Source organism: Phyllostomus hastatus, unplaced genomic scaffold (assembly GCF_019186645.2).
Source record: "Phyllostomus hastatus isolate PE091 unplaced genomic scaffold, TTU_PhHast_1.1 phas_contig_209, whole genome shotgun sequence".
Classification (NCBI taxonomy): Eukaryota; Metazoa; Chordata; class Mammalia; order Chiroptera; family Phyllostomidae; genus Phyllostomus; species Phyllostomus hastatus.
The window spans coordinates 18,786,148-18,813,929 of NW_025333735.1; the positions used below are offsets into that span (position 1 = coordinate 18,786,148).

The window sequence follows — 27,782 nt, forward strand, 5'->3', positions numbered from 1 at the left end:
GAAATAAATGAAGCCAATAGACAGGCTAACTAATAAAAAAAGAGAGATGACACAAATGGCTAGTATCAAAAATGAAAGAGGGGGCATTACTATAGATCCCATAGACATTAAAACAATAATAAAGAAATATTTACTTACAAATTTGATAAGCTACATGAAATGTACCAATTCCCTTGAAAGGCACAATCTACCGAAACTCACACAAGAACAAACAGAAACTCTGAACAGGCTATATTTATTAAAGAACTTGAATAAGTAATTAATGACCTTCCATAACAGCATCAGGCTCAGATGGGTTCATTGATGAATTCTAGCAATTTTTTCCAGGAGATAAAAAGTAGAGGGAATACTTCCTAAATTATTCCATGAGGGCAGAATTTATCCTAATGCCATAACCAAAGACTTTACATGAAAAGAAAACTATAGACCAGTATCTTTCATGGAAATATGTGTAGAAATCTTTAATAAAATATTAGCAAGTTGAATCCAACAATGTATGTAAAGAATTATACACCAAGATGAAGTGGGATTTATCCCAGATAGTCAAGGCTGGTTCAACATTCAAAAGTCAATTAATGTAGTCATATCAACAGGCTAAAGAAAAAAAACATCACATGATTCTATCAATAGATGAAGAAAAAGTATTTGACAAAAGGCAACACCCATTCATGATAAAACTCTCAGCAAACTAAGAACAGAGGGGACATTCTTGAACTTGAGAAAAAACACTACAGAAGAACCTACAGCTAACATCAGACTTACTGATGAGAAACAAGACCAGATATCCTCTGTCATGACTGCTTTTCAATATTGTGCTGAAGTCTTAGCTAATGCAGTAAGACAAGAAAAGGAAATGTAAGGTATATAGAATGTGAAGAAAGAAAGAAACTGTCTTTCTCATGTAGGACTTGATTATCTATGCAGAACATCTGAAAGAATCAACAAACATCTACTGGATCTAGCAAACAACTATAGACATGTTTGCAGGATAAAAGGTTGATATCACTTTCCAATCTGCAGAACTCAATCACTTTTCTATATGCTATCAATGAACAAGTAGAAATAAAATGCAATGTTATTTCTGGAAATGAAATGGGTATAAATCTTAAAAAATAGGTATAAGAACTATATGAGGAGAATGATAAAACTCTAATGAAGACATCAAAGAATAACTCAATGAATTGAGAGCTATTTTATTGTTATGTATAGGAAGACTCAATTTTGTAAAGATATCAGCTCTTCAAAACTTGATGTATAGACTCAATTTAGTCCCAATTAAATTGCAAGCAAGTTATTTGTGGGTAAGGACAAATTGATTCAAAAGTTTATGGGGAAAGTCAAAAGATCCAGAATAGCCAACACAATGTATACTCAACTCAATGTATAATGAGTAGAATAAAGTTGGAGGACTAATACTACCCAACTTGAAGATTTACTTAACACTATAGTAATCAAGACAGTATAAGAGACAGACAAACAGGTCAATAAACTGGATAGAAAACCCAGAAATACACCCATATAAATATAGTCAATTGAGCTTTGACAAAGAAACAAAGAAGCAAAGATATTCTTTTCAATAAGTTGTGCTGAAACAATTGGACATCTACATGCAAAATAAATAAATAAATAAATATTCAGACCTTACACTCTTCACTGAAAATGGATCATAGAGCTAATGTAAAACACAAAACTATAAAACCCCTAGACAATAACATGGGAGAAAATCTAGGTGACTTTTGGCAATAACTATTAAATATAACACCAAAGACATGATCTATGAAAGAAATAGCTGATAAGCAAGATTTCACTAAAATTAAAAACTCAGTGTAGTGACTGTGGTGGGGAGAGAGGTATAAGGAGGCTAAATGGTAATAAAATGTTTTTAAATAAATAAAATAAAAAACTTCTGTGCTGCAAAAGACAATGTCAAGAGACAATGAATGAGAAGATAATCCATAGATTGGGATAAATATTTGCAAAAGATACATCTGATAAAGGACTTTTATTCTAAATATTTTTTAAAAATCCCTCTTAAGCCCTGGCTGGCGTAGCTCAGTGGATTGAGTGTGGGCTGCGAACCAAAGTGTCGCAGGTTCGGTTCCAGTCAGGGTATATGCCTGGGTTGCAGGCCATGACCCCCAGCAACCGCACATTGATGTTTCTCTCTCTCTCTCTTTCTCCCTCCCTTCCCTCTCTAAAAATAAATAAATAAAATATTTTTAAAAAATCCCTCTTAAAACTCAACAATAAGAAAATGAACATGATTAAAAAGTGGACCAAAGATCTGAAGATTTTATACAGATGGCAAGCATATAAAAATATTTAAATATCACATATCATTAGGTATTTGCAAATTAAAACATAATGAGATCCATTACACATGCACTAGAATGGCCAAAATCTAGAACACTGACAATACCAACTGCTGTCAAGGGTGAGGAGCAATAGGAACTTTCATTCACTGCTGATGAAAATGCAAAATGGTACAGCCACTATGGAAGACAATTTAGCAGTTTTCTACAAAATTAAACATATTCTTACCATACAACCTAGCAATCATACTCCTTCATATTTGCCTAAATAAGATGAAAATATGTCCACACAAAAACCATTACACAGATGTTTATCACAGCTTTATTCATGATTGCTAAACCTCGGAGTTCAATTAGATATCCTTTAATAGATGAATGGATAAATAAACAGTAGTTTATTCATGCAAAGGAATATTGATGTTCAGTACTAAAAGGAAATGAGATGTCAAGCCATGGAAAGATATGAAAAAAATTTAAATGCATATTTCTAAGTGAAAGTAGCCAATCTGAAAATAAATTTTATTAAACTTTTAGTTATAAGATGAATAAGTTCTGGTGATCCAATTTACAGCAGGGTGATGACAGTTAACACAACTATACTTTGTATTTAAAGTTATCAAGAAAGTAGATCTTAAATGTCCTCATCACGAAAAAAGAAATTTTATTCATCTGATGTGATAGAGATGTTTAACACTACTGTGGTAATCATTTCAAAAGATATAAGCCTATCAAATCATTACACTGTACAATATTTGTATGTAACATAAATATATGTCAGCTACATTTCAACTATCTGAAAAAAGTTAATTAAAAACATTACAGGTAATGCAAATGATGATACTTACAAAAACAAAACTTGAAAGAGTTATAGGTCACAACGCAAAGCCTTTCATCTTTCATCATGATGGTGTTTTCCCAATTCCTTTCTTCAAATAACATTTTTTTCTATCTGATAGTTTACTATCTCTTCTGTTCTGAATGTTTTAAAATATCTGGTGGTGTTCTTGTAAGGTAGAAAAGTTTGTATAATAATATTCCTTCCTCCCAAATTGACAGCATCAATTGTCATTAGTAGCTACCTTTCAGTGGCTAAAAAGTAAAAGGTTCATATATGTTTTACCAATACATATTTTAAAAATCCTTCCTCTCCTTTTTTACTAATTAGAAAATCTGATTCAAACTGCTTTAGTGCAAACTGAGCATTTGTTAATTGACACAAGTGAAAATTCAGGCATGGAACTGCCTTAAGACGTAGCCTGTTCCAGGGACTCAAACTACACCATCAGGGCACCATGGTGTTTAGCAAAGGATTCTCCTTTCTAAGTAAGGACTTCCTACTCAAGGCTCTCTATTTAGAAACTGTAGCCTCAGGCTCCCATCTTCCTGGGTTCAAGTTCCAAAGAACAGAGAGAGTACCCCATTCCAGTAACTCCCACATAATTTGCAGAATTCTTAGATATTTCAACCATCTTTGATCCAATCACTGTGGGAATTTTATTTGTATAAGCTTCATCATTTCATGTTCTGATTGGCCAGGTCTGTGCCACATGCTCTGTCCCATATAGACGAATGGCTATTTCCTAAAGAACATTTTGGATACTTATACTAGAAAAAAGTAAATGCATTCTAGGACAGCAAAAAAAAAATGTTTCCATAGTTATCCTGTTGTCATTTTCATCCCCACCTTAGAGATGAAAAACCAAAACCTACCAAGTGATGTGGTTAAGGCTAGAACTCAGGTCTCCTCTCAGCTTGGAGTTATTCCACTCCACTAGATTGTGTTACATACCAGGATAAATACTCATTACTGTGAGAATGAATGAAAGAACTCTCCCCCCAAAAAATGTGTACTTTTTCTTACTAGATAAAATAAAAGATTTTGGAGGCAAGATATAAAAGTTTTTATTTTTCAAATTATCAGTTGTTATTCCAAATATCTCTGAAATCAAAATGGTGAAAGGAATACAAATCAGCTCCTAATAAAGTTGATGGCCCTAAGGGACAATAAATGCTCATTATTCACATCAATCTTAAAAAGGTCCCATGATTCAAACAGCAAAATAGCTCACAGAGTATGCTGAGGTGGGTTGCTTAGCATTACAAAAATCACCTTAGTGTTCATTTAAATAGTTTACATAGATTCTGGTTTAAGTTCCAACATATTCTAATTGAATGATTAATTTACCTCAATGAAAGGAAGATATTAAAGTAGACATACCTTTCATTCACTGTAATGACTGGTCTGGGTTGAATCTAACTGAAGCCAGAAAACCTATGATAATTTACCTGAAAAAAATTTGCTTTGACATAAAAATGTACTTATTAATGGAAATAAGATCAATATTTAAAATCCAGACTATTCTATTTTAATACCTCCCACTCTTTGATTTTTGCTAGAGGTGCAACATGGTAGAACTAATGAGTATTTCTTGAAAAACTAAACTTTAAGTTGTACAAGGGCAAAGACCTATTATACTCACTACCTGGCATCTACACAGAGACTAGCAAGGGACAACTAAAATAAAGTGTGCTGAATAAATGAGCAAGTAAATGATTTATTTAACTTCCGCTCTTGGATTGCACTGTGACATACTTTGTTTTCTAGAACTCTAAGCCCAAATTTCAAAAAGTTATTCCCACTGTCACCCCAATTTTAGAAATTTCTCCCCCTCTTCAGAGCTATATGGTATTTTCTGCCCATGTTCCTTTCACTTAGAATTTATGGCCTCATCATTTTCATGTATATATCGTATAGTCCTCAATTAAACTGTAAGTTTCTTGATGTCAGAAACCTAAGTTTATCCTTTTAATACTCCCTACAACTTAATATAGCCTTTGAATGCTTAAGTATGAATTTTTACTTGTTTCTGATCACAGGGACAGTTTTCAGAGAGACAGACTGAAGAGAAATATAGTATGATGTTTAAAACAAAAAAAATAAACAAAAGCCAGACCACAGAAAATAGGAGTCCACAAACAGAAGGAAAGGATAAATTCTTTCAGAGTTAATTAGACAATTATACTTGGACAATAAATTGGTTCCAAGTTTTCCAGCACATAAACAAAAAGGAAGACACCCAAATTACATGTCAGAAAATTATGCATTGGCAGAAACATTGTTTCCCCTAAAATTAAACCCAAGTAGAAGTTTACCAGGGGCCACTGTAGTAGAAAACAAATGGGCATTGGAATCAGCTGGTCCTGGTTTTACAATCCAGGGCATGTAAACACTCCAGCCCTCAGTGTCTTCATCTGGAAAATGGGGACTTTAATAACTACAAACCCCTTGAGTCACTGTAAGGATTGTTTTTATTAAGCTAGTCAAATCATCACCATCATCATCTCAATAGTATTGCATGAATATTATAACTGTGTTGAAGTCTCTATGTGTAATAGTCATTTTCCTCTCATTCCCTCTTATGAGGGAGGCAACTGACATAGTGGATGAAATAACTGGCCTAAGGTTCCATGGCTGGCCAACTGCGTGACTGTCAGTGGGCACTGGATCAAAGTTAATTCCCTTTTCCTTGCACCACCACATTTTTACAAAAAGAATAATTAGTGTAGAATGATTTCTCACATGCATCATTTCCTCAGGGCTATGGGGCATCCTTGGACCATATTTGGACCAATATAAAGAGTATATGGCAGATGACACAGAAATCTCAAGTATCTCAAGAATTATACAAAATGCTTTCTGTGTGTTTTGTTGGCATGTCTGTACGTATTAGTTTAGATCAGTCAGGTTAAACCACAGCTTTCTCAGACTCAACCTCACTGAATTTTCCCTGGTTACTGAGCACAGTAACATATTGCCTTCAGCCTCATCCCATCACTCTCTGCCTCCAAGATCTTAGTACCAGGGGAGGCAGAAGTCAAAAGAGCATTTACCACTTAGTGAACTATAGGAGAGTCAATGGACTGAGACAGAAGAGACATCAGTTCAAGTTCAGACATGCTACTCCTGAGGGACAGGACCTTGGGAAGGTCACTCTAAAATGACTGTCTCTATTGATAGAGTGAATAAACTGGACAAGCTTAGTAATCATCTGACTGCTTCTTTAGGGACCTCTCTCAGGGACTCGGGGACTGCTACTACAGCATAAGCAGGAGATTAAGATGTCCTTAACTACTAGCTTAATCCTGAGTGGCTCCAGTTTTATTGGCTTTTATTTACTGGGTGTTGACTTCAATTTCGTTTAAAAGGGGCTTCTGACCCAGTCAACTAGATGATTGATAATGGTCCTGGTTTAATAATCTCTGACTGCACATCCATTCCTGGCTGTACTGACTGCACTATGTGGGACCTCTGCTGTTACAATTTGCCACTAGTAGTACGTCTACTAATAGAAGAGTTAAGGTAGTGACTTTTTTCTTTCTCTTTGCTAACGCCTGACAAGTAAAATATTTCAAATGATATTCTTTCTCTAAAATGAGCAAAGAGATGTCCAAAGGAAGACACCGGTTGCAAGTGAGAGCAGATAAATTGGAAAATTATCTACTGCTACCAACAAATAAGCTGGATGAAAAAAGAACCCTTTCTCCCCTTTAGCATTATACAGAGGAAGTAAACAAAACATTCCATTTGGTGTGATTCAGAATTTCCCAGATGCTAAGCCAGTCAGCCCACTGGAGAGCTCTAAATCACTAGGACTTTCCCAAAGCATCCTCAGGGCATAGAGTCATCTCTTGTGGAAGAGACAGGGGCAAAGTGAACTTCCTGCCAGACTAACAATCAGGAGATCTGGTCATGGTCTCCTCTGGTTCTCCTTGTTTGGAACTGGGCAAGTCACTTTCTTCTCTGGTCTTGATTTCTGACATGTGTTGTAGCTCCTTCTTGCTACAACATAGTGCGTTCCTCCAAATAATCTATGAGTCAGCCTAAAGGGTAGCCCTAAATCCTCAGGATTATGTTACACTTCTCAATATTAAACAGAAATACCTCAAGCCCAACCCTGTAGACCAGCAATTTCAACCAGTGTGCCACAAGAATTTTTAAAACATGAAATATCTAACTATTTAATCAGGAGCACTGACCTCTTTTCTCTTAGACTGTCAAATAAAAAAATGACAACAGCCAACACAGCACTAGCTGTCTGGTGTAAATGCCCTGTCTTGGAACCATAAATATACAGGTCATATAATAATGTTGCATCTTATTAGTCATATCACATAATAAGGTTACATCTGATAGTTTAATTCTCAGTACCAGAAATCCTTACATACAAGGATAGACACCTCATTTTTTTTCAAGTCACTTTGGAGCAAAATGGATGGGTAATTACTATTATTACTGTTTTTGTAAATAAATCAAAATTATACCTATTTTTTGTCAGATTGGCAAAAATATAGTTTTTGGTATGGCACAGAATTTTGGTAATTAGTTTGTGTGTGTAATGAGGTGTGCAAGGTTGGAAATCATTGCTGTAGACCTTGATACAGCCACTGACCCTCCCCTCAGTGCCTCCAAGGTTTACTGGGTAGGTTATATTCCTTTTAGGCATATCTTGTTCAGATTTCTCATTTACACTGAATTCCTGAGGTTGTGTTTTTCCTTTCATAGTTGAGTTTTATTTTGCTCTGTACTTCATGCTAATATTTCAGGACATGCTTTCTTTTTTCCAATTTCCCATAAATATCACGTATTAAGGAGTGGTGGGTAATAAACACTAACAATAACAACAAATAGGGAATAATAAAAGAAGGGTTACATTACAGCAAAGTAAGTTACTTAAAAATGAATTGTAAATACTTCTGTTCTTAAAAATTGCAGATCATTATTTTCACAGAGATTTGCCAAATTCCTTTATTGCCCCTCAGCCCTTCATTCTGCTACAAAGCTTTGCTGACTCTCATCCTTTCCAAGTTCCCTCCTGGGTAATTCCTGGATATTTAAATTGTTCCCAACTTCATTTTATAGAGCAATTCAGCTCTCTCTTCCTTTTCATAATGATTTTCCTTTGCCATGCCCTGAGGCTAGTTTTCCATAGCCAAAAAGGCTAAAGTCTAATTTTTTCTAATTGCTCTCTCTGTTCTTTAGTTGATCTGTAAAATGGGAAAAACCATACTTTTGTGGGTTATTGTGAGGCTCCAATGAGATGCCTGCTTTGTACCCCAAACAGAGCCTGGCACATTGTCATAGTAGGTGCTCAATTTAATGCTAGCTGTTATCACTCTTGGCATCTGCAGTACTAGATAATCTTTTAGGATTGCTTTAAGGACTAGAGACAAAGTGTGTAATGCAGGACCTGCCTCATTGAAGGCATATACAAGCATGTAAATGTGTTAATATTTACAGAGGGTTTACTTAATGCCAAGTTCTCTTCTCTTTATGCACATCTAATATTCACAGCAGCCAAGAGAGATAAGTGCTATTCTTATCCTCATTTGACAGATGAGGAAGCTGAAGCAAACAAAAGTTAAGTAACTTGCCTAAGGTCACACAGCTGATTAGTGACATAACTCAGATTTAAATTCAGGCAATTAATTGGACTTCAGACCTGTGAATTTACTCATCAGTTTGTTCTGACTTTTAATTTTTTTTTTTAGTAAATAAATGAAAACGGAAGTTTCATTCAATGCATGTTCTGGCTCTAGGAATTTGTATCAAGGACAAATTCTCTTCAGATACTTTTAAAAGCAGCTTTTGGCAGTTCACTGTGTCTTTCAGGAATGTTATCAAGAAGTCTGGCTTTTTTTTTTATTGTTTACTGTAAAATTCACCTAATGTCTAAACAGAACAATGCTGCCCAATGCTAAATTATTAGATTTCAACAACTGAAACAAAAAAGTATTGGATTTCAGAGTTCCCTCTATTTGTTTAGATGTATTTGCTACAAGGATGGCATTACTAATGGAAATCATACAACCAAGTAAAGCCGAGAGCAAATCATTCTGGTGCTTATTTTATATTTATACAATTGTTCCTGTCCTGCATTCTAAGTAAGCATTCATGATCAGCTGCCCAGAAAAAAGCTGAAGTTAAGATTATTTTTCTAAATTCAAACCAAACATTTTAGAGATCAACTTCAGGAAGAACTAATCCAGAGGAAGAAAAAAAGAGGATTTGGGCCTCCAGACTCCCTGCTGCAGATCTGCAATGACATGGCCTACTGCCCTGCTTGAAATGAAGGCCTTTTGTTGGGGAGTGTGTGTGAGTAGACACTTGGTTAGTTGCCACACCAGTACCCATTCCTTCTCTCCCCATTGGTAACATATTTCCACTTTTCAACATAACCTGGACTTTTTTCCTCCACTCACCTATGTGTTTCAAGGAATACTGACCTTCCCCTCTCTGCCTCCAGCATGTGGATCCTGACTGTCCTGATTAAGTTAAGCCATCACAGTCTTATTCTTCTCCTGGTAAATCTTTGAGTTAGAAATAGACTCCTGAACTGAAATGTGAGATGCTTGTTTGGGGCTTCTGGGAAATGAATTAGGGTTCTAAACAGAGATACCCCAGAGACAGCTCCTTTCTGCCTCTGGATATTGTTTTATTTGAAGGTAATGTCTATACCACTCATAGCCATTTTGCAATGCTGAGGGTGGCAGAACAGAGAGAAGAAAGCCTAAGTCTTTGATGAAACTAAGAAGTCATGTGCACTTCTGCTCCTAGAGCCTGTTTTTAGCAACCTCTGCTTTTCAATTGTGTAAAATAATAAATCTTATTGTTTAATGCAGTTTGAGTCAGATTTTTATCTTATTTGAAGCTCGGAGCATTCTGTCATTGCATGAATGTATGCATGCACTTGTGCTGGCTTGTGCCAGTATGAGCATTAGGAAGGTAGGGTAAACCAGACAGCTTTTAGGGAAAGAAGGTAGCTCTGACAAAAGCCAGGATGAAACAAAAATTTAGTATCTGCCCAAATCTGAAACACGGGAAATCTGTCAGCTTGCTACCCAAAGTACACTCCATGGACCAGCAGTGTTGACTTCACCTGTGAGCTTATTAGAAATGCAGAATCTCAAGCCCTACCTCTGACCAACTGCATCAGAACATGCATTTGAACAAGATTGGTAGATGTTTCCTGTACACATTAAAGTCAGAGAAGCATTTATCTATCATAGGATACTTGAGTACTGGAAAAAAAACAACAACAAAAGAATGGGGCCCAGCAACATTGTTCTCCAGGGATCTCTTGAGTTTTCAAAGCTCATCTTTCCCTTCCCTTCCCTTCCCTTCCCTTCCCCCTTCTTCCTTCTTCTTTCTTCCTTTTTCCTTTCCTTTCCTTTGTTCCTAGCTTAGACATAAGGGCCTGGAAGTCATTTATATGTACTAGCCCCTTCCCAGGTCTACTTCTCTAAAGATTATGCTCATGGACACTTTGAAGCCAAATTACAACGCCTGCATGGTAAGATTCTGAGCTATTCTCTGAGGCCCAGGTGACAAGGGATGCCTTTCCCTGCTATAATGGCTGCTGCAGAAGGCTCTTATTAAACCAAGGGAACACACATCACAAACATAGCCACTACTTGCGAATTCAAGTTGGGACAAGAAAAGCCAAATTGGAAGGACATACTAATCCATAGCTGCCAGCCTAATATACTGGATATAGTAAGAGCTCAGGCAGGACCTGGTACATAATTTGTGGGGCTAGATGCAAAATAAAAATGCAGGGCCCCTTGTTCAAAAATTGTTAAGAATTTTAAGAAGGCAACAACAAACCACTAAAACAAATGCAGGGCCCTTCTAAGCTTTGTCCAACTGCACAGGTTGCATACCCATGAAGCCAGCCCTGCTGTTAGGATAAAATAAGAAAGAAGAAATGAATGCAGTTGTCCCTGCTTTCAAAAACTTTTTGAAATGAAGAGAAATTGTCATTGGAACAGGTCTATGATGGGTCATGGTAAATAAGACTCTGTGAAAAAAACCATTCATACTAAAATAATTTTTTCATTTCTTCAAACTTAGTACATGCAAAGCACATGACTAATTTCTTGGATACTACTACTACTACTACTACTACTACTACTAATACCATTCCCAAATCCTCATGGGGCTCACACTCTAGTGGGCATACTAACATAAAACAGGACTATAATCTGAGATGGCAGATTATTTAATGGAAAAATCCAAAAAGTATTAAGAATTTGAAATTGAATCACAAATGCATAAAATTAAGTGTCTTCTATAAATTAGTAAAGTTTCCTTCCTAACAAAAGCCATTTCTGTATGAGCAACATCTTTAAATTTTATTTTTTATATTTATTTTTTATTTAAGCATAGTTGGTATATAATCTTATATAGGTTATATTAGTCTCAGGTGTACAATATAGTGATTCAGTATTTTTATACAATATGATCACCCCACTAATTCTAGTAATCATCTGTTGCCATGCAAACTTATCACAATATTATTGACTATATTCCCCTTCCCCTCCTTACCCATCTCCTCACCTCCTCCCTTCTGGCAACCATACCTTTGGTCTCTGTTTCCATGCGTCTGTTTCTGTTGTTGGTTGTTTGCTTTGTTTTTAGATTTCACATGTAAGTGAAATCATAGGGTATTATCTTTCTCTGCCTGACTTACTTCTCTTGCTTCTCATCATGTCCAAATGGCAAAATTCTATTTTATTGCTGTGTTATGCATATGTGTGTGTGTGTGTAAAGATTTTATATATAAATATTTATATGTATATAAATAAATATAAATGTATATATTTATAAAAATTATAAAATTTTATAAGTATATAAAATTACATTTAATATATAAATGATATATATTTATATAAAATATTATATATTTATATATTATTTATATATAATATAAATCTTATTTATATATTTTTATATATATAAAGTCTTTTTTAAAAATATATTTTATTGATTATGCTGTTACAGATCTTCTTTGTCCATTCATCTACTGATGTACCTAGGTTGCTCCCATATCTTGGCTATTGCCAATAAGGCTGCAAAAAACAGAGAAGTGCATATATATCTCTGCAAATTAGTGTTCTCATTTTGGATAAATACACAGAAGTGGAATTGCTGAGTCATATGATATATCTATCTTCAGTTTTGGGGGAATTGACACACTGTTTTCCATAGAAACTGTACTAGTTTGCAGTCCCACCAACAGTGCACAATGGTTTCCTTTCCTCCACATCCTTTTTAAAAGAGGTCAAGAAGTAGGCTGTTCTATGTTTCTGGTTTTTGAATTTCTGAGTTTCTGGTTGTTGGATGAGGCACATCATTTTTGCCTACATAGAGATGTTGTCTGGTGTGTGTCTACCCATTTTTCTCCTGCATGGAATATTTCTGCTATTCTTCCTTTTCTTTACAACATCCTTCAGAAACATCTATCCCAATCCCATTGCCAGAGATGGGCAGACAAAATGAAGTGACCTGTTTTCCTAATATGTTCGGAGAATGCTTGGCAAAGGGCTAAGAGACCCAAACATGTGTAACAGGGAATGAAGAAATCTGTATTTAATATCAAGCTCAAATTAGAGAAAGAAAAGACAGCTTATTTTAGACCTCCCAAAGCCCAGAAACAGTAAGCAATTTTCACATTTCCAAGCACCAAATCCAGTTAGCCTTTTGTGAAGAGTCTGATCCAGGCTGTATTTGGGCAGTTGATTAGCAATGTTGGCCATTAGCGTGGAGTGGGAAATGTAAATGTCTTACGTCACAGCCATTTGCACAAAAATCTAAAGCTATTTCACTGATTCAGATGTAAAGTTTATTTTTGACATGTGGACAAAAATCCCTAAATTATAATTACTGCTTCCGAGATAACAGTACATGCTGTGTCGCAGTTGCTGGATACTCAGCTAGGTATATTCTTTACTTGACCCCACCTAACACCTTACATTCCCCATGTGGGCAATTCATATTCACCCCTCAGGAAACCTACATGTTACTCTTTGCTGTGCACCTAAGATGCATTTTATAAATACTGGAAACCTGAATGTTAAACTTGTAAATATCAAGATACTACTATAATTGTCATTGGTCAAGCATGGATTCAAAAAAACATAATTTAAGCAGGCTGACATTTGCTTAGCTAACTGGAACCCACGCAATCAAGATCTTGGTTTTTCTGAGAAAAACCTTTTCAAGTAGAACAAATACTAAGCTTGAAAAACCAGAAAAGGACAGTTTAAGGAATCTTCCATTACTCATCATTTTATCCATGATGGACCTACTCACCCTTTAAAAAACACTTTCTGGGGTGACTACCCGGAGGCGGGGAATCGGAAAGCGAACTTGCAGTTCCCAGCATTCCTAGTGGGCGGGGCTTCCCTTTGACCCCCGCCTGCGTGCTACACATCCGGGCTTCTGTTGCTAGCGAGAAGAAGATGGAGGCCGCGAAAGTGTTGGTTCCCGTAGCGTGGATAAAGAACTGGGAGAAATCAGGGAGAGGTGAATTTTTGGATTTATGTTGGATCCTCAGTGAAAATAAAAGCCATGACAGTTCAGCTTACAGAGATTTCCAGCGAGCTCTCTATGAGTTATCATACCATGTCATAAAAGGAACTCTGAAGCACGAACAGGCATCTAATGTTTTTAATGACATCAGTGAATTTCGTGAGGATATGCCCTCCATTCTTGCTGATATATTCTGCTTATTAGATATTGAAACAAATTGTTTAGAAGAAAAAAGCAAGAGAGACTATTTTACGCAATTGGTATTGGCGTGTTTGTGTTTAGTTTCGGAAACGATTCTAAAGGAACGCCTGGATCCAGAAACATTGGAATCATTAGGGCTTATCAAACAATCACAGCAATTCAATCAAAGGTCAGTAAAAATCAAGACAAAACTTTTTTATAAGCAGCAAAAATTCAATTTGTTACGAGAAGAAAATGAAGGTTATGCCAAGCTGATTGCTGAATTGGGGCAAGATTTATCGGGAAATGTTACTAGTGATTTAATCTTAGAAAATATCAAATCTTTAATAGGATGCTTTAATCTGGATCCCAATAGAGTTTTGGATGTTATTTTAGAAGTGTTTGAATGCAGGCCTGAACATGATGACTTCTTTATATCTTTATTAGAATCTTATATGAGTATGTGTGAACTGCACACACTGTGTCATATTCTTGGGTTCAAATTCAAGTTTTACCAGGAACCCAATAGAGAGACTCCTTCACCTTTATACAGAGTTGTAGCAGTGCTTCTACAAGTTAATCTTATTGATTTAGATGATCTTTATGTACATCTTCTTCCAGCTGATAATTGCATTATGGATGAACATAAACGAGAAATTGTGGAAGCTAAGCAAATTGTTAGAAAACTTACAGTGGTTGCATTACCTTCTGAAAAAAATGATAAGCGAGAGAAGGAAACAGAGAAAGAGGAGGAAAAAGCGGAAAAGCCACCTGACAACCAAAAACTTGGTTTATTGGAAGCCTTATTAAAGATTGGCGATTGGCAGCATGCACAGAACATTATGGATCAGATGCCTCCATACTATGCTGCTTCACACAAACTAATCGCTCTTGCTATTTGCAAGCTCATTCACATAACTATTGAGCCTCTCTACAGAAAAGTTGGCATTCCTAAAGGTGCTAAAGGCTCACCTGTTAATGCTTTGCAAAACAAAAGAGCACCAAAACAAGCAGAGGGCTTTGAGGACTTGAGGAGAGATGTTTTCAATATGTTTTGTTACCTTGGTCCTCACCTTTCTCATGATCCCATCTTATTTGCAAAAGTGGTACGCATAGGCAAATCATTTATGAAGGAGTTTCAGTCTGATGGACACAAACCAGAGGATAAAGAGAAAATGGAAGTTATTCTTAGCTGTTTGCTTAGCATTACTGACCAGGTACTACTCCCGTCTCTTTCTTTGATGGACTGCAATGCTTGTATGTCTGAGGAACTATGGGGAATGTTTAAAACATTTCCATATCAGCACAGATATCGTCTATATGGCCAGTGGAAGAATGAAACTTATAACAGTCACCCACTTTTAGTAAAAGTTAAAGCTCAAACAATAGACAGAGCCAAATATATTATGAAACGTCTAACCAAGGAAAATGTGAAGCCTTCTGGAAGACAAATTGGGAAGTTGAGCCACAGCAATCCAACCATTTTGTTTGATTATATCTTGTCACAAATACAAAAGTATGATAACTTAATAACACCTGTAGTAGATTCACTGAAATACCTCACTTCGTTGAATTATGATGTCTTGGCCTATTGTATCATTGAAGCTTTAGCTAATCCAGAAAAGGAGAGAATGAAACATGATGACACAACCATCTCAAGCTGGTTTCAGAGTCTGGCTAGTTTCTGTGGTGCAGTTTTTCGGAAATATCCCATTGATCTTGCTGGTCTTCTTCAATATGTGGCTAATCAGCTAAAGGCAGGCAAAAGTTTTGACTTGCTTATATTGAAAGAAGTGGTACAAAAAATGGCAGGAATAGAAATTACAGAGGAAATAACAATGGAGCAACTAGAGGCCATGACTGGTGGAGAGCAACTAAAAGCTGAAGGTGGCTATTTTGGCCAGATCAGAAACACTAAAAAATCCTCACAGAGATTAAAGGACACATTATTGGACCATGATCTTGCTCTTCCCCTCTGTTTGATTATGGCTCAGCAGAGGAATGGGGTGATCTTTCAGGAAGGTGGAGAGAAACATTTAAAACTTGTGGGAAAGCTGTATGATCAGTGTCATGATACCCTGGTACAGTTTGGTGGATTTTTAGCATCAAATCTAAGCACAGAAGATTATATTAAGCAAGTGCCTTCAATTGATGTGCTCTGTAATGAATTTCATATACCCCATGATGCAGCATTTTTCCTGTCTAGGCCAATGTATGCACACCATATTTCATCCAAGTATGACAAACTTAAAAAATTAGAAAAGGGAAGTAAACAGCAACATAAAGTTCACAAGTACATTACAGCATGTAAAATGGTGATGGCTCCTGTCCATGAAGCAGTGGTCTCCTTACATGATTCCAAAGTCTGGGATGACATCAGCCCTCAATTCTATGCCACCTTCTGGTCATTGACAATGTATGATCTTGCAGTTCCACACATCAGCTATGAACGGGAAGTCAGTAAACTCAAAGCCCAGATGAAAGCAATTGATGACAATCAGGAAATGCCTCCAAATAAAAAGAAAAAAGAGAAGGAGCGCTGTACCGCCCTTCAGGACAAGCTTCTTGAAGAAGAAAAGAAACAGATGGAGCATGTACAGCGAGTTCTACAGAGACTGAAATTGGAAAAGGACAACTGGCTTTTAGCAAAATCTACCAAAAATGAGACCATAACGAAATTTCTACAGTTGTGTATATTTCCTAGATGTATATTTTCAGCAATTGATGCTGTTTACTGTGCTCATTTTGTGGAATTGATACATCAACAGAAAACTCCAAATTTTTCCACACTTCTTTGCTATGATCGAGTGTTCTCTGATATAATTTTCACAGTTGCAAGCTGTACTGAAAATGAAGCTAGTCGATATGGGAGATTTCTTTGCTGCATGTTAGAGACTGTAACCAGGTGGCACAGTAATAAAGCCACATATGAAAAGGAATGTGGAAATTATCCAGGATTCCTTACTATATTACGGGCAACTGGATTCAATGGTGGAAATAAAGCTGATCAATTAGACTATGAAAATTTTCGACATGTTGTACATAAATGGCATTACAAAATAACCAAGGCATCAGTACATTGCCTTGAAACAGGCGAGTATATTCACATCAGGAATATCTTGATTGTGCTAACAAAAATACTTCCTTGGTTCCCAAAAGTTTTGAATCTGAGTCAGGCTTTGGAGAGCAGAGTGCTTAAAATTTGCCAAGAAGAAAAGGAGAAGAGGCCTGATTTATATGCATTAGCTATGGGCTACTCTGGGCAGTTAAAAAGTAGAAAGTCATACATGATACCTGAAAATGAGTTTCATCATAAAGACCCTCCTCCAAGGAATGCAGTTCCCAGTATACAAAATGGGCCTGGTGGTGGGTCTTCTTCATTGTCCATAGGAAATGCTTCTAAACATCATGAAAGCAGTGCTGAGGAGAATGATAAATCAAGGGAGAGATCTCAGTGTGGTGTGAAAGCCATTAATAAAGTATCTTGTGCCATACTGAAAGGAAATTCAAGCAATGGAAACAGTGGCTCTAATAGCAGCAAAACTGTTCAAGAAAATGACAAAGAAAAAGGGAAAGAGAAAGAAAAAGAAAAAGGAGAAAAGACTCTAGCTACTACTCCAGAGGCCAGGATACTTGGTAAAGATGTTAAAGGAAAACCAAAGGAAGAGCGACCAAATAAAGATGAAAAAGCAAGAGAGATGAAGGAAAGAACACCTAAGTCCAACAAAGAGAAAGACAAATTCAAGAAGGAAGAAAAAGCTAAAGATGAGAAATTCAAGACCACTGTCCCCAATATAGAATTAAAATCTACTCAAAAAAGGGAAAGAGAGAAGGAGCCATCCAGAGAAAGAGATCTAGCAAAGGACATGAAGTCCAAGGAAAATGCCAAAGGAGGAGAAAAACCCCCAGTTTCTGGGTTCTTGAAGTCACCTGTTCCCCGATCAGATATTACTGAGTCTGAAAGGGAACCAAAACGCCCATAAAATTGATACCCATCCTTCTCCGTCACATTCCTCAACAGTAAAGGACAGCCTCATTGAACTCAAGGAGCCTTCGGCAAAGCTCTACCTTAATCATACTCCTTCACCACTGTCTAAGAGTAAGGACAGAGAAATGGTCAAGAAAGATTTGGACAAGTCACGGAAGAGATCTGGAGAAAGAGAAAGAAAAGATGAAAAGGACAGGAAAGAGAGGAAGAGGGATCACTCAAACAATGACTGTGAAGTGCTACTGAACTTAACCAAGAGGCGAAAAGAGGAAAATGGAACAATGGAGGTTTCAAAACACAAAAGTGAAAGTCCATGTGAGTCTCCTTGTCCAAATGAGAAAAACAAGGAAAAAAATAAGTCAAAATCTTCAGGCAAAGAAAAAGGCAGTGATTCATTTAAATCTGAAAAGGTGGATAAGATCTCCTCCAATGGCAAAAAGGGTATGTACAGACCCTTAAGCTGAAGGTCTCCCAGAGGAAGATGCCAAAGCTCCATGCATCACTCTCAGAACAGGATATCTCCCATAAGGAAGAGCTTCTGGTGCTGTCCATTTACTGGGAATCTGCTTAAGTCAGAAGATGAATATAAACCACCATCCTCTTGACAAGACATTCCAAAGTAACTGATTTTCAGAACATTCTTTTCACCTCCAGACAATTCGTTGCAGCAAGGTCACTGTGTATACATTTGTTTTACTTGAGATTCGCCATCCAGAAGCAGCATCTAATGAAAATTAGCCACTAACTGTTTTAGTTCATCCTTTTTTCTCAGAAAGGAGAGGAAATCGTCTCCTGGAACCAGTTCATTCATGAGGTAGATAGATTGCATTTATGTGCAAACTCCTGTAAGTTTGACAATATTGAAATGATTATATTGCTTTGGATTTTGGTTTCTTGTAAAAATTGTAATTTCAGTTCCTGGGAAAGATCATCTTTACATGTTTTTTTTTTTAATTGTCCTTTCGTGCCTTTAAGAGCCCTCTGGACAGGACATGCCTTTAAGAGTCTATACTCAGAACAGCCCTCTCTTACACTGAGAGGGAGACTGCTGTGTGTCCTGTCAGACTCCCCTGTTACAACTGCGCACAGGGGAGCAGAAAAAGCATAGGCCAGGACAAGCACCTTTACATGTTTGAACAACAATAGCAGTTTTATCCTTTAGTATGTATGCTCTTAAATATGTCATCAAATTTTCTCTGGCTCAGTAATTCTCCTATTGTCACATGTTCATGATTGAGAAACAATTTCTTATTCTAGTTATAGCCATACTGATACCATGATACTTTTGATTGGAAGATTGACCTTTTTGCCGTTTAAAAAATTGAGACAAAATTTACAGAACATAAACCTCACAATTTAAAAGTGTTTTTTTAGCATATTCACTATAGTGTATAAACATCACCACTAATTTCACAACATTTCTGTCACCCCCAAAGAGACCCCACACCTGTTAGCAATCACTCCCAATTCTCCCCTTCCCCCAGCCCCTGGAAACAATTACTGTACTTCCTATCTCTAAAAATTTTTCTGTTTTGGACATTTTATAAACATAGAATCATGCAATATGTGACCTTTGTGTCTGGCTTCTTTCACATAGAATAATGTTTTCAAGGTTTACCCATGGTAATGATACAGCAAGTATCAGAACTTTATATCTTTTTACAATGGAATAATTCCACTGTAGGAATATGTACCATAGTTTGTTTATCCATTCATCAACTATGGACAGGAACAATGATTTTTAAGTATTAAAACTGTAAGTTCAACATCAGTGTATCCACAATTATCATTATGATGATCTCAAGATTATACATGGTGTGAACAGAATGCCATATAGAAATATGTAAATTATTTTCAGCAGTTCATGCAATTGTGATGGTTTTCTAAGGCTCTTCTAGCTCTGGCTTTATGAAATATGTGAATGTGAGTATTTCATCTTATAAAGTTTAATGCATTAAGCATTAGTTTTAAATGAATGAGAAAAATGTTAGGCAGATAAGTTATGTGCCACACATAATGATCACATTTTGAATTTATTTTAGTATGCAGTATTTGAAAAATGTCAATACATAAAGGAAAGAAAAATGAGTATAAGTCAATATATTTTTAAGCAATTTTTATAATTTAGCAGACATTGCATCTTAATATGTCACTACTAAAATCATGCCCTTGTAAAAATAAATAAAAAACACTTTCTGATCTGCACGCTCATTTGAACAGGGTCCAGTTGGCATCAGAAGTAGGGCATTTTGCACAAATCACCCTGTGACTGGTGGGGGAGGGGGAGTTCTGGAGCTTTGGTTTTGAAGGGTACCACTAACACATATCCAATGCCAGGCTTTGCAAGGAAGCTGGGCACACAGTCTGCTTTCCTCCATCTCCATTGGCATCCTGGAAGCAAGCCTGTCTATCCTTTTGTGAATCTGAACCTACATCAGATTGAGCCAACTCAGTGAGAAAATACAAATGCCCACTTCATTTTAATTCAGCTGCTCAGAGGCTTGCAGTGCAGTTTCCTCAGACAGCATGCCAGAGAAGTTCCAGGAAGTAGGGCTTCCTTAAAGAAGGCACATTCTGCCATTAGCTGTGTGGCATTTCAGAGGGACAGCAAAGACCCTTTAAAGGAGGGAAACAACAGCTCCAGCTAGGGCAAGGTTGTTACCTTTTAACACCAAAACACAAGAGTACAACTAGTTATAAACAACTAGAAGGACATCTTACTAGGGATTATAAATAAGAGCTAAATCTAAAGGGCTATCCATTCCTAACAAGAATATATTATACTCCATTGACTATAGAGTCTGACTTAGGAGGTTTAGGGGTTTTTTTCCCCCCATTCTTGGGGTTAGTTTGGTGATATAGTCAATATTTTCCCATTTTGCAGTAGTGTGAAAGATACCATGGTATAATGCTGACCATTACATATTCTGCAGCCAAAATGTCGGGGTTTGAATCCTGGTTTAACCATTCTGTAACTTTCCTATCTTGGGCAAGTAACTTAACCTCTCTTAATCTTGGTTTTCACATCAGCAAAATGGGGATAACACAGCAGCTACCTCACACTGTTGTTGAAATGGTTCAGTGAGTAAGTACTGACAGAGCACTCAGAGCAGGGCCTGCCACACAGGAAGCACTTCCTCCCCCAGTCTGTAAGTAGAATAGCCAGGGCTTGGATTTGGCTAATTTAAAACCTTTGATTTTATTGACTTTATTGTTCCTTAATTGTATGAAAATAAAGTAACTCTCTGACATTATAAGGCCAACAGAGCTGCTAAAATGGTGCCATCAGGGTTAAAGAATCTTGATACACATGTAGGATGAAGTAGTCAAGGATACCTTTGTTAGAGTCATACATTAATTCAACAAATGTTTACCAAGTGCTCATTATGTACCTGGCATTATGCTTGTGCTTCAGGATATGTGCTTCTTAATGAACAGGAGGGACAAGGGCTTTTTTTTTTTTTTTTTGTATTTGGACTGGACCTTGAAAAACTTGGATGAATTCTATGAAGAGAATTGCGAAAAACAGCCTTGGCAAAAGTTCAGAGATAAGATAAAGATGGTGGACAAAGGAGAACATAAAGTTTATTCAGGCCATTTCTACTTATGGAAGCCTGAAGAACTTGATACCACAAACATTAGAAAAGGAATAATTGAAGTTTTGGATAAGAGCAAGAAGTGAGCAAATATATATGTATTTGCTGGGAGAGAAATTAGGTAGATCCTGGAAGTATGGACAGGTTATAATTTATTTCAGGATTCCAGAATTAAAATAAGATCTAGATTTACAGTGGTGGGTGACAGAAAGAAGAAGAAAATACAGAGAAGCATTATGAAGAGAGAACTAATAGTATTTGGTGATTTAACCTATGAAGTAAAAAAAGAGAAGGTGATGCCATGTTTTCCTAACCAGTTGAGATGATTAAAGCATTAATGTGGCTCAAGGTGTAGAATTTCTAAGATTACTCAGTTTAAAGATAATCAATTTTATAGGTTGATTTTATCAATAAAGTGTGTCTTAACAAAACAGCACATTGAAAATTAGTAGCAAAGCTGGAATGAAATTCCCACTCTGGTGCCCCTTTCTACTGCCATACCAAAGGAAAAGTCATGGTAGTGACTATAAAAAATGCGGCAGACTCAAATTTGAATTCTCTACACAAGCTGTGGAGCCTTGTTCTGTCTGAGCCTTGGTGCAAGTACCTAATCTTGGAGGAAGTGCCTAATAAAACTATGGAGAACAAGGCAAAAGATACTTAACTCAGTAGAGTTCAATGGTTGTTGGTTTCCCTCTCTTCTACACTTGACTGCAACCTTGCTTAGACTCTCAGGAACACCCTTTCTTCTGAAATTGTGTAAAATTGTGGATCAAGGGAACATATACTCAACAACTACCAGAAGAGAATTCTTGAAGCTCTACTGGATTCCTAAGAGGATTTTCTCACTGAACAAAGTGTGCTTGGTGGGTACAAAAACATAATAATGGGAGCTATACCATGTGATTCAGATGCAGAGTCCCACACAGCTGCAGCATAAACCAAGCAGCAGTAAGCAGGATTAGTTTGGACATTAGTTTGTACATATTCAGATGCACACTCAGTGCTTCTAAATTCAGATGGCAACTCAGAGTGCCAGAATGTCACTCTGCAAGGGAAGGAAAGGGAAGAGCTAGAAGGGAACTCCAAATCATCATGCCAAACTCTGTCATTTTACAGATGAGGAAACTGAGGCCAGAAGAGGGGAGGGAGTATGGGAAGGAGGGTGTATGCCAAAGTGAAGGGGAATAGGACTGTGATGTAAATAAGAGCACAGATGTTAGAATCAGGTAGACCTTAGTCAAGTCAAATTACCCCTTTTGGCTTCACTGTTGACAACCGAAATTTTTACAATAGAAAAAATAATACCATCTGTATGCAGTGGCTGTGAGCATCAGATGAAATGCTTCAGGACAAGTACTGGGCACAGCTGGCTCTGAGGGTCATTTCGAATTCTTCTTTATACTAAACCCTCCCACCTGCACACACAGTTATCATATATGCTCTGATGCATGACTTTTGTGAGGCAAGTAGACAGAAAGCCATTTTCTCCTCAGCTTTCTGCCCAGTCCTTAAGACCATTAGACCCAAGTCAACCACGACCCTAACGTGAAGTTATTGCCAATGCTCTCTGCATTATAAGTATGGGTGGCAGAGATTTGGTGAGACAGGAATTGCAAGAGTTAAGAGAAAAACAAAGCTTGGCTAATGTTTTGGTCTCTGAGGTCCCAGTGGCAGTCAGCCAACATGCTTTGGAACTTGAAAATGAAGGAATGGGAAACACCTTAAAGCAGGAGCTTGTTTTGCTTTCTTTCTGGAGGAAAGGTTTTCCTTGTAGTAGTTGAAGTCATTCCTGTCTCCACCAAATGATGGGGTTTTCTGATATAAATTACCCACCATCATGCAAATGTTAAGAACAAAATTGATTAGGTGAGCAATTACTCTGTGCCAGGCACTAAGCTAAGCACTTTAAATGTATTACCTCATTTATTCCTCATAACAACCCAATGAAATAGGTATTAGTATAGTAATATTGATTTTAAAGCTGAGAAAAAGATTTTAAAACAGACAAGAGACACAGAGAAGAGAAGTGAATTTGCTGAGATTACACAGCTAGTACGTGAAGGAGTCGGGATTTGACTCAAGCACCCAGGTCAAAAGGCTGTGTACTCCTCTTAGTGATGCTGCTTTACAACCACCTAAACTTGACCTGGGGGTCACAGGAGAAGGGTGAGAAGGGCAGAGATCCCCAACAAGAATACAGGAAGCTGCAGCACAATGCAAACCAGGTAAGCGAAAGCAAGAAGAAAGGAGGGAAGAGAGAAGAGGGAGCAAAGTAACAGTGGGAAACAGTACACAGTGCAGAAAAGGAGGAAGCAAAGGAACCATACCTAGCACAGCCTGGAGAGTGTGTTGCTAAGCAAGTCTGCTGAAGTCAGGAAAGTTTTTTTAAAATGCATAGTTAGCAAAGCAAGTACACTCAAGAGCTCAGTTAGGGTGATAAGTGGGGATAAAGAGCCCCCATATAAAGTCTTTGTTCTTGACAATGGGCAAGGGCCTCACCACACCAGCTCCCTCAGACAAGCCCAGAATGGTGTCTGGCAGTCATTAAGCACAGTGACTCAGAAATCACAGAATTTGGAACTCAGTTCCCTCCTGCTCTGCCACTTCCTACCTGTGCATGAGACCTTGGGCCTTTCCCCTCATTTATCAAGTGGAATTAAGAATAACCCTCATAGGATTATGGTAAGAGATAGGTGACAGGCCATTTACATAGTCCCTCAGAGTCTGGAACACTGATAAATTATGCCTAGTAATAATAATGACAACAGTTACTTCCAACCTGGGTGACTGTGGCCCACCTTTCTATGGATCAGTCACATTCAGAGAACACAGAGTCTTGGACTTTTGTACACTTTGGGGGCCTGTGCCTTATGTACCGAGTTCATCTATACTGCTGTTTTTCTTGCTCTGACTAAAGCACTTGTGCTTTAGAACAAGAAACACAGGTAAAAATGCAATATCTGAGGGCTGTGTTTTTATTTGCTGCAGAGTAAATAGCATAAATGTTCTATCTCAGGTTTATAAATAAAGTTGGAGAGGATCTCCAGATTTTTACACATTTCTAAAGTACACATTTTATTATAGTTATTGGGGAATGAGCATCTGGTAAAAATATTTAAATTGAAAGCAGTGTTAAGCCTTAGCTATAATGAAGCTATTAATATGGAATCGGGAACTACAACTCTTGCTACCAAACAGAATAACTTCATTTCTCCTCTTAAACAAAAGTCAACTGATTGAATTACCTCTGAAATGCTATAAAATAAAAATTCTATTAGACCTGAAACTAGGAGATGTGTCCAATAGATTGTTAAGCAAAATGAGAAAGTGGATTTCTCATTCTAGCATTGAAGACATAGAAAATTTCTCTGAAACCTCCAAGATAGTCTGTTAACATTTTTTAACATATAGTACCCATAGAAACCTCTAAAGTAAAATGTAAGAAATTGGAACCAATTTAATTAAAAACAATCAAAACAAAGACATCCTGGAGAATCGTTCTGTTATCTCTACAATCATCGACTCATTTTTTATCAGCCAGAACTTTTTATGTGAGGTATTATAGATGTTTTATGGTATTACAGGAACTGGACAGGAATCTTCTCAAATTTAATTTTTATCTGGTGGGAAGAAATAGGTATGCTATAATAATATTACTTATTGTTAACTATCAAATGTTGTGGTACAAATGATATCACCATGTTTATCCTTATGTGGAATATATTAAATATAATTTCTCAGAGGTGAAAATTGAGAGAGAATATTACTCCACAGTTTACAGTGTAAGTTTGGATTCAGATCAGGTTCAAGTCCTAAATATTTGGCCAAGTCATAAGTTCTCTCTGATCCTCAGTTTTCTTATCTATGTATCAATACCTCATAGTATCAATCCAGTATCAATCAATCAAGTCCTCATGGTATCAATCTCATAGACTTGTTGTATAGGTTAAAGCAGTATGATATTACCAGCAGTATGATGTTGTATAGGATAGAGCAGTATGAGATTAATGCTTATAGAAAATTTAAGAATAGTTTCTGGCACAAAGCAGGAAATCAGGAAATAGTAGTTATTTTTATATTAATAAATCTGAACTGTACTTCAACACTTCCTCCTCTTGGTGGGGAGGGGGAGCAATAGTTACAGCTGTTCCTACTGGTTAAGAGGAATTATGGAGCATTTCAGAGAGAACATTATTCTTAGTCTTTCTAATTATGCAATATCCAGGGATCTAGGGTTGTTCTGGGGCACCTATCTTTTAGTAAGTTAGAGGGCAGCAGTCTTTTAGTAAGGTCTAATGAGAGAGTAGGAAGGAAAGGAAGGAAGAACTAAATCAGTTACGAGCAACTCCAGAAGAACAGACTCAGAGGGTATTGGCCATCAAGAGCTATTCCTCTCACCGATCAGTTGCATTGATATATGTATCGCACATATACATACAGTACCATAATTTAAAAATCATATTTTCACAAGCTTTGATAGGAAGAAATGGCAATGTCTGAGGATTAGGTTTATGGTCTAGACTCTAGGTCAGTGATGAATAAGAAAGACTTTCTGGTAAGTAACAGCAAGAAATATCCCTCAGGTTCATAACTGAGCCAGCACAGATGCCTATAGTGCATAGTACGTGTAGCAATGGGCTCTTCAAAAGGACTTAAACAGAGAGGGAGATACTCTCTTTTTCTTTCAGAAAATTTCCTAAAGATTCCTCCTTTCTTGTAGGAGGAATCTCTGCTAGAACAGCCTAGCAACAAGGAAGTTGTCATGCTGAGAATCTGTTAACATTCATTTAGGAGATAGAGCAGTAAGATCAGAAGCCTTCTAAAGAATCTGGGACAGTCAAGGCATGGATGGAAGCTAAAATATGAGTGGCAAGCCCCAGGAACTGCTCAGATATCAGGTCAGAAACTAGGTAAGCTGGCAGCAGTCAGGGAGCACAGGTGCAGAGCACAGCCAGTAGACATTTGTGGAGCACCATGTAACATGTTCTGGAAAGCTCACAGACGCAAGGATATACATCAGCATGGGGTGTGTGTAGTATTAACAATGACAACAGCAATGATAACAACAATAGCAACAGTTATGATCAATTGGTGCAAAGGTCACAGGAAACATGTTAAAAGCACAGTGCCCTGTAATACTTGCAACAATTTTGACTCACCCCCACCTTATCAGGTTAGGTCTCATATTTTTAAAAAAGCTCTTTGAGAATCTCAGTGCTTCTTTCACAAGACTGTGCTCACTTATAGTCACTTAGTTATCTGTATTTAATGTCTTTGTCACTTTACTGTAAGCTCCACATGCCCATGTTCATGATGTTCACTTGCCATTTACACCTAGTACCTGGTACAATGTTTGCAGCCTCAATAAGTACTTGCTGACAATTTGGTGAATTTGCAATAGATTAAAAAGCTAACAAACAAACAAACAAACAAACAAACACCCCTGAAGCTCAGGCCTGCCCAAAGGCAACAGCCAGTATGTTGTAGAGGCAGGATTTGAGTCCAGGTTTGTTTTGACTTTGAAGCCTGTGCACTTACCTCTATATAAACACAATGAAAAGTAGAAAAAGGCAGAATTCTTAGTATAAAGACAACTGGAACAAGTCCCACATACAGGGAACCCTACCTATTTTCCTCTGGGTTCCAGATTCAATTAGAGCATAGACAGTTTCAGCACCTGGGGGGAGCTATAGACTTAGGGGGCTCTTGTTAAAGGAGACAGGAGGATTCTCTGTCTTTGAAATTCACAGAGGACCTCAGAGTTTAATGGAAACATTTAGGGAGAAAAATGAACACAGAGAGGTCAATCTTTGTCAACAGCGAGATCTCTTAAGTGCTGCTAGCTTTCTGATAGTACTAGAGGGAGAGCGCTTCAGTGATGAGAACCAACCTCATAAATGGATTCAGTATCAAAATGACTTTTGGAGAGCTGAAGTGCTTCAAAGCCATTTTTAAAAAGTACATAAAAAACACATAATAGACTTGGATCTCTAATATCTTCATTTTTTTTCACCTTGGAAGAAATTTAATACCAGAACCATTTGGGTTAGAAAAAGAGTTTATTTAATAGTTGAATTAAAGCTTCACTTTGAGCCCTCAGCCCTCAGCAGTGATGGGGCCCAGTGGCTTTGGGAAGGGCACCATGATTCTTTCCAACCTCTCTTAGCTTTACCGAAAATAAATGTAAAATTTAAATATAATCACACACAGATTCAAGACAACTTTCTTTCAAAAGAAAAAAAAAAACCAGAAAGGTACCTGGAGCTACTCAATCCATGTCCATCCAACATCCAAAGTAATTGTTTAGAGACAGAAATGGAAGCATGACCTTC

General features: G+C 37.1%; 2 protein-coding genes and 1 pseudogene across 16 annotated transcripts in view; 1 reads left to right on the plus strand and 2 right to left on the minus strand.

The window, feature by feature from the left end:
* SGIP1 (SH3GL interacting endocytic adaptor 1) overlaps positions 1-27,782 on the minus strand; it is a 193,839-nt gene that overhangs the window by 152,216 nt on the left and 13,841 nt on the right. The window lies entirely within an intron of this gene.
* Positions 13,614-18,315, plus strand: LOC123816391 (THO complex subunit 2-like). Its single transcript, XM_045835314.1, is given in 2 exon segments — positions 13,614-17,840; positions 17,842-18,315. Coding segments are annotated over 2 exon segments (4,701 nt in total).
* On the minus strand, positions 18,805-18,969 carry LOC123816615 (annotated as a pseudogene).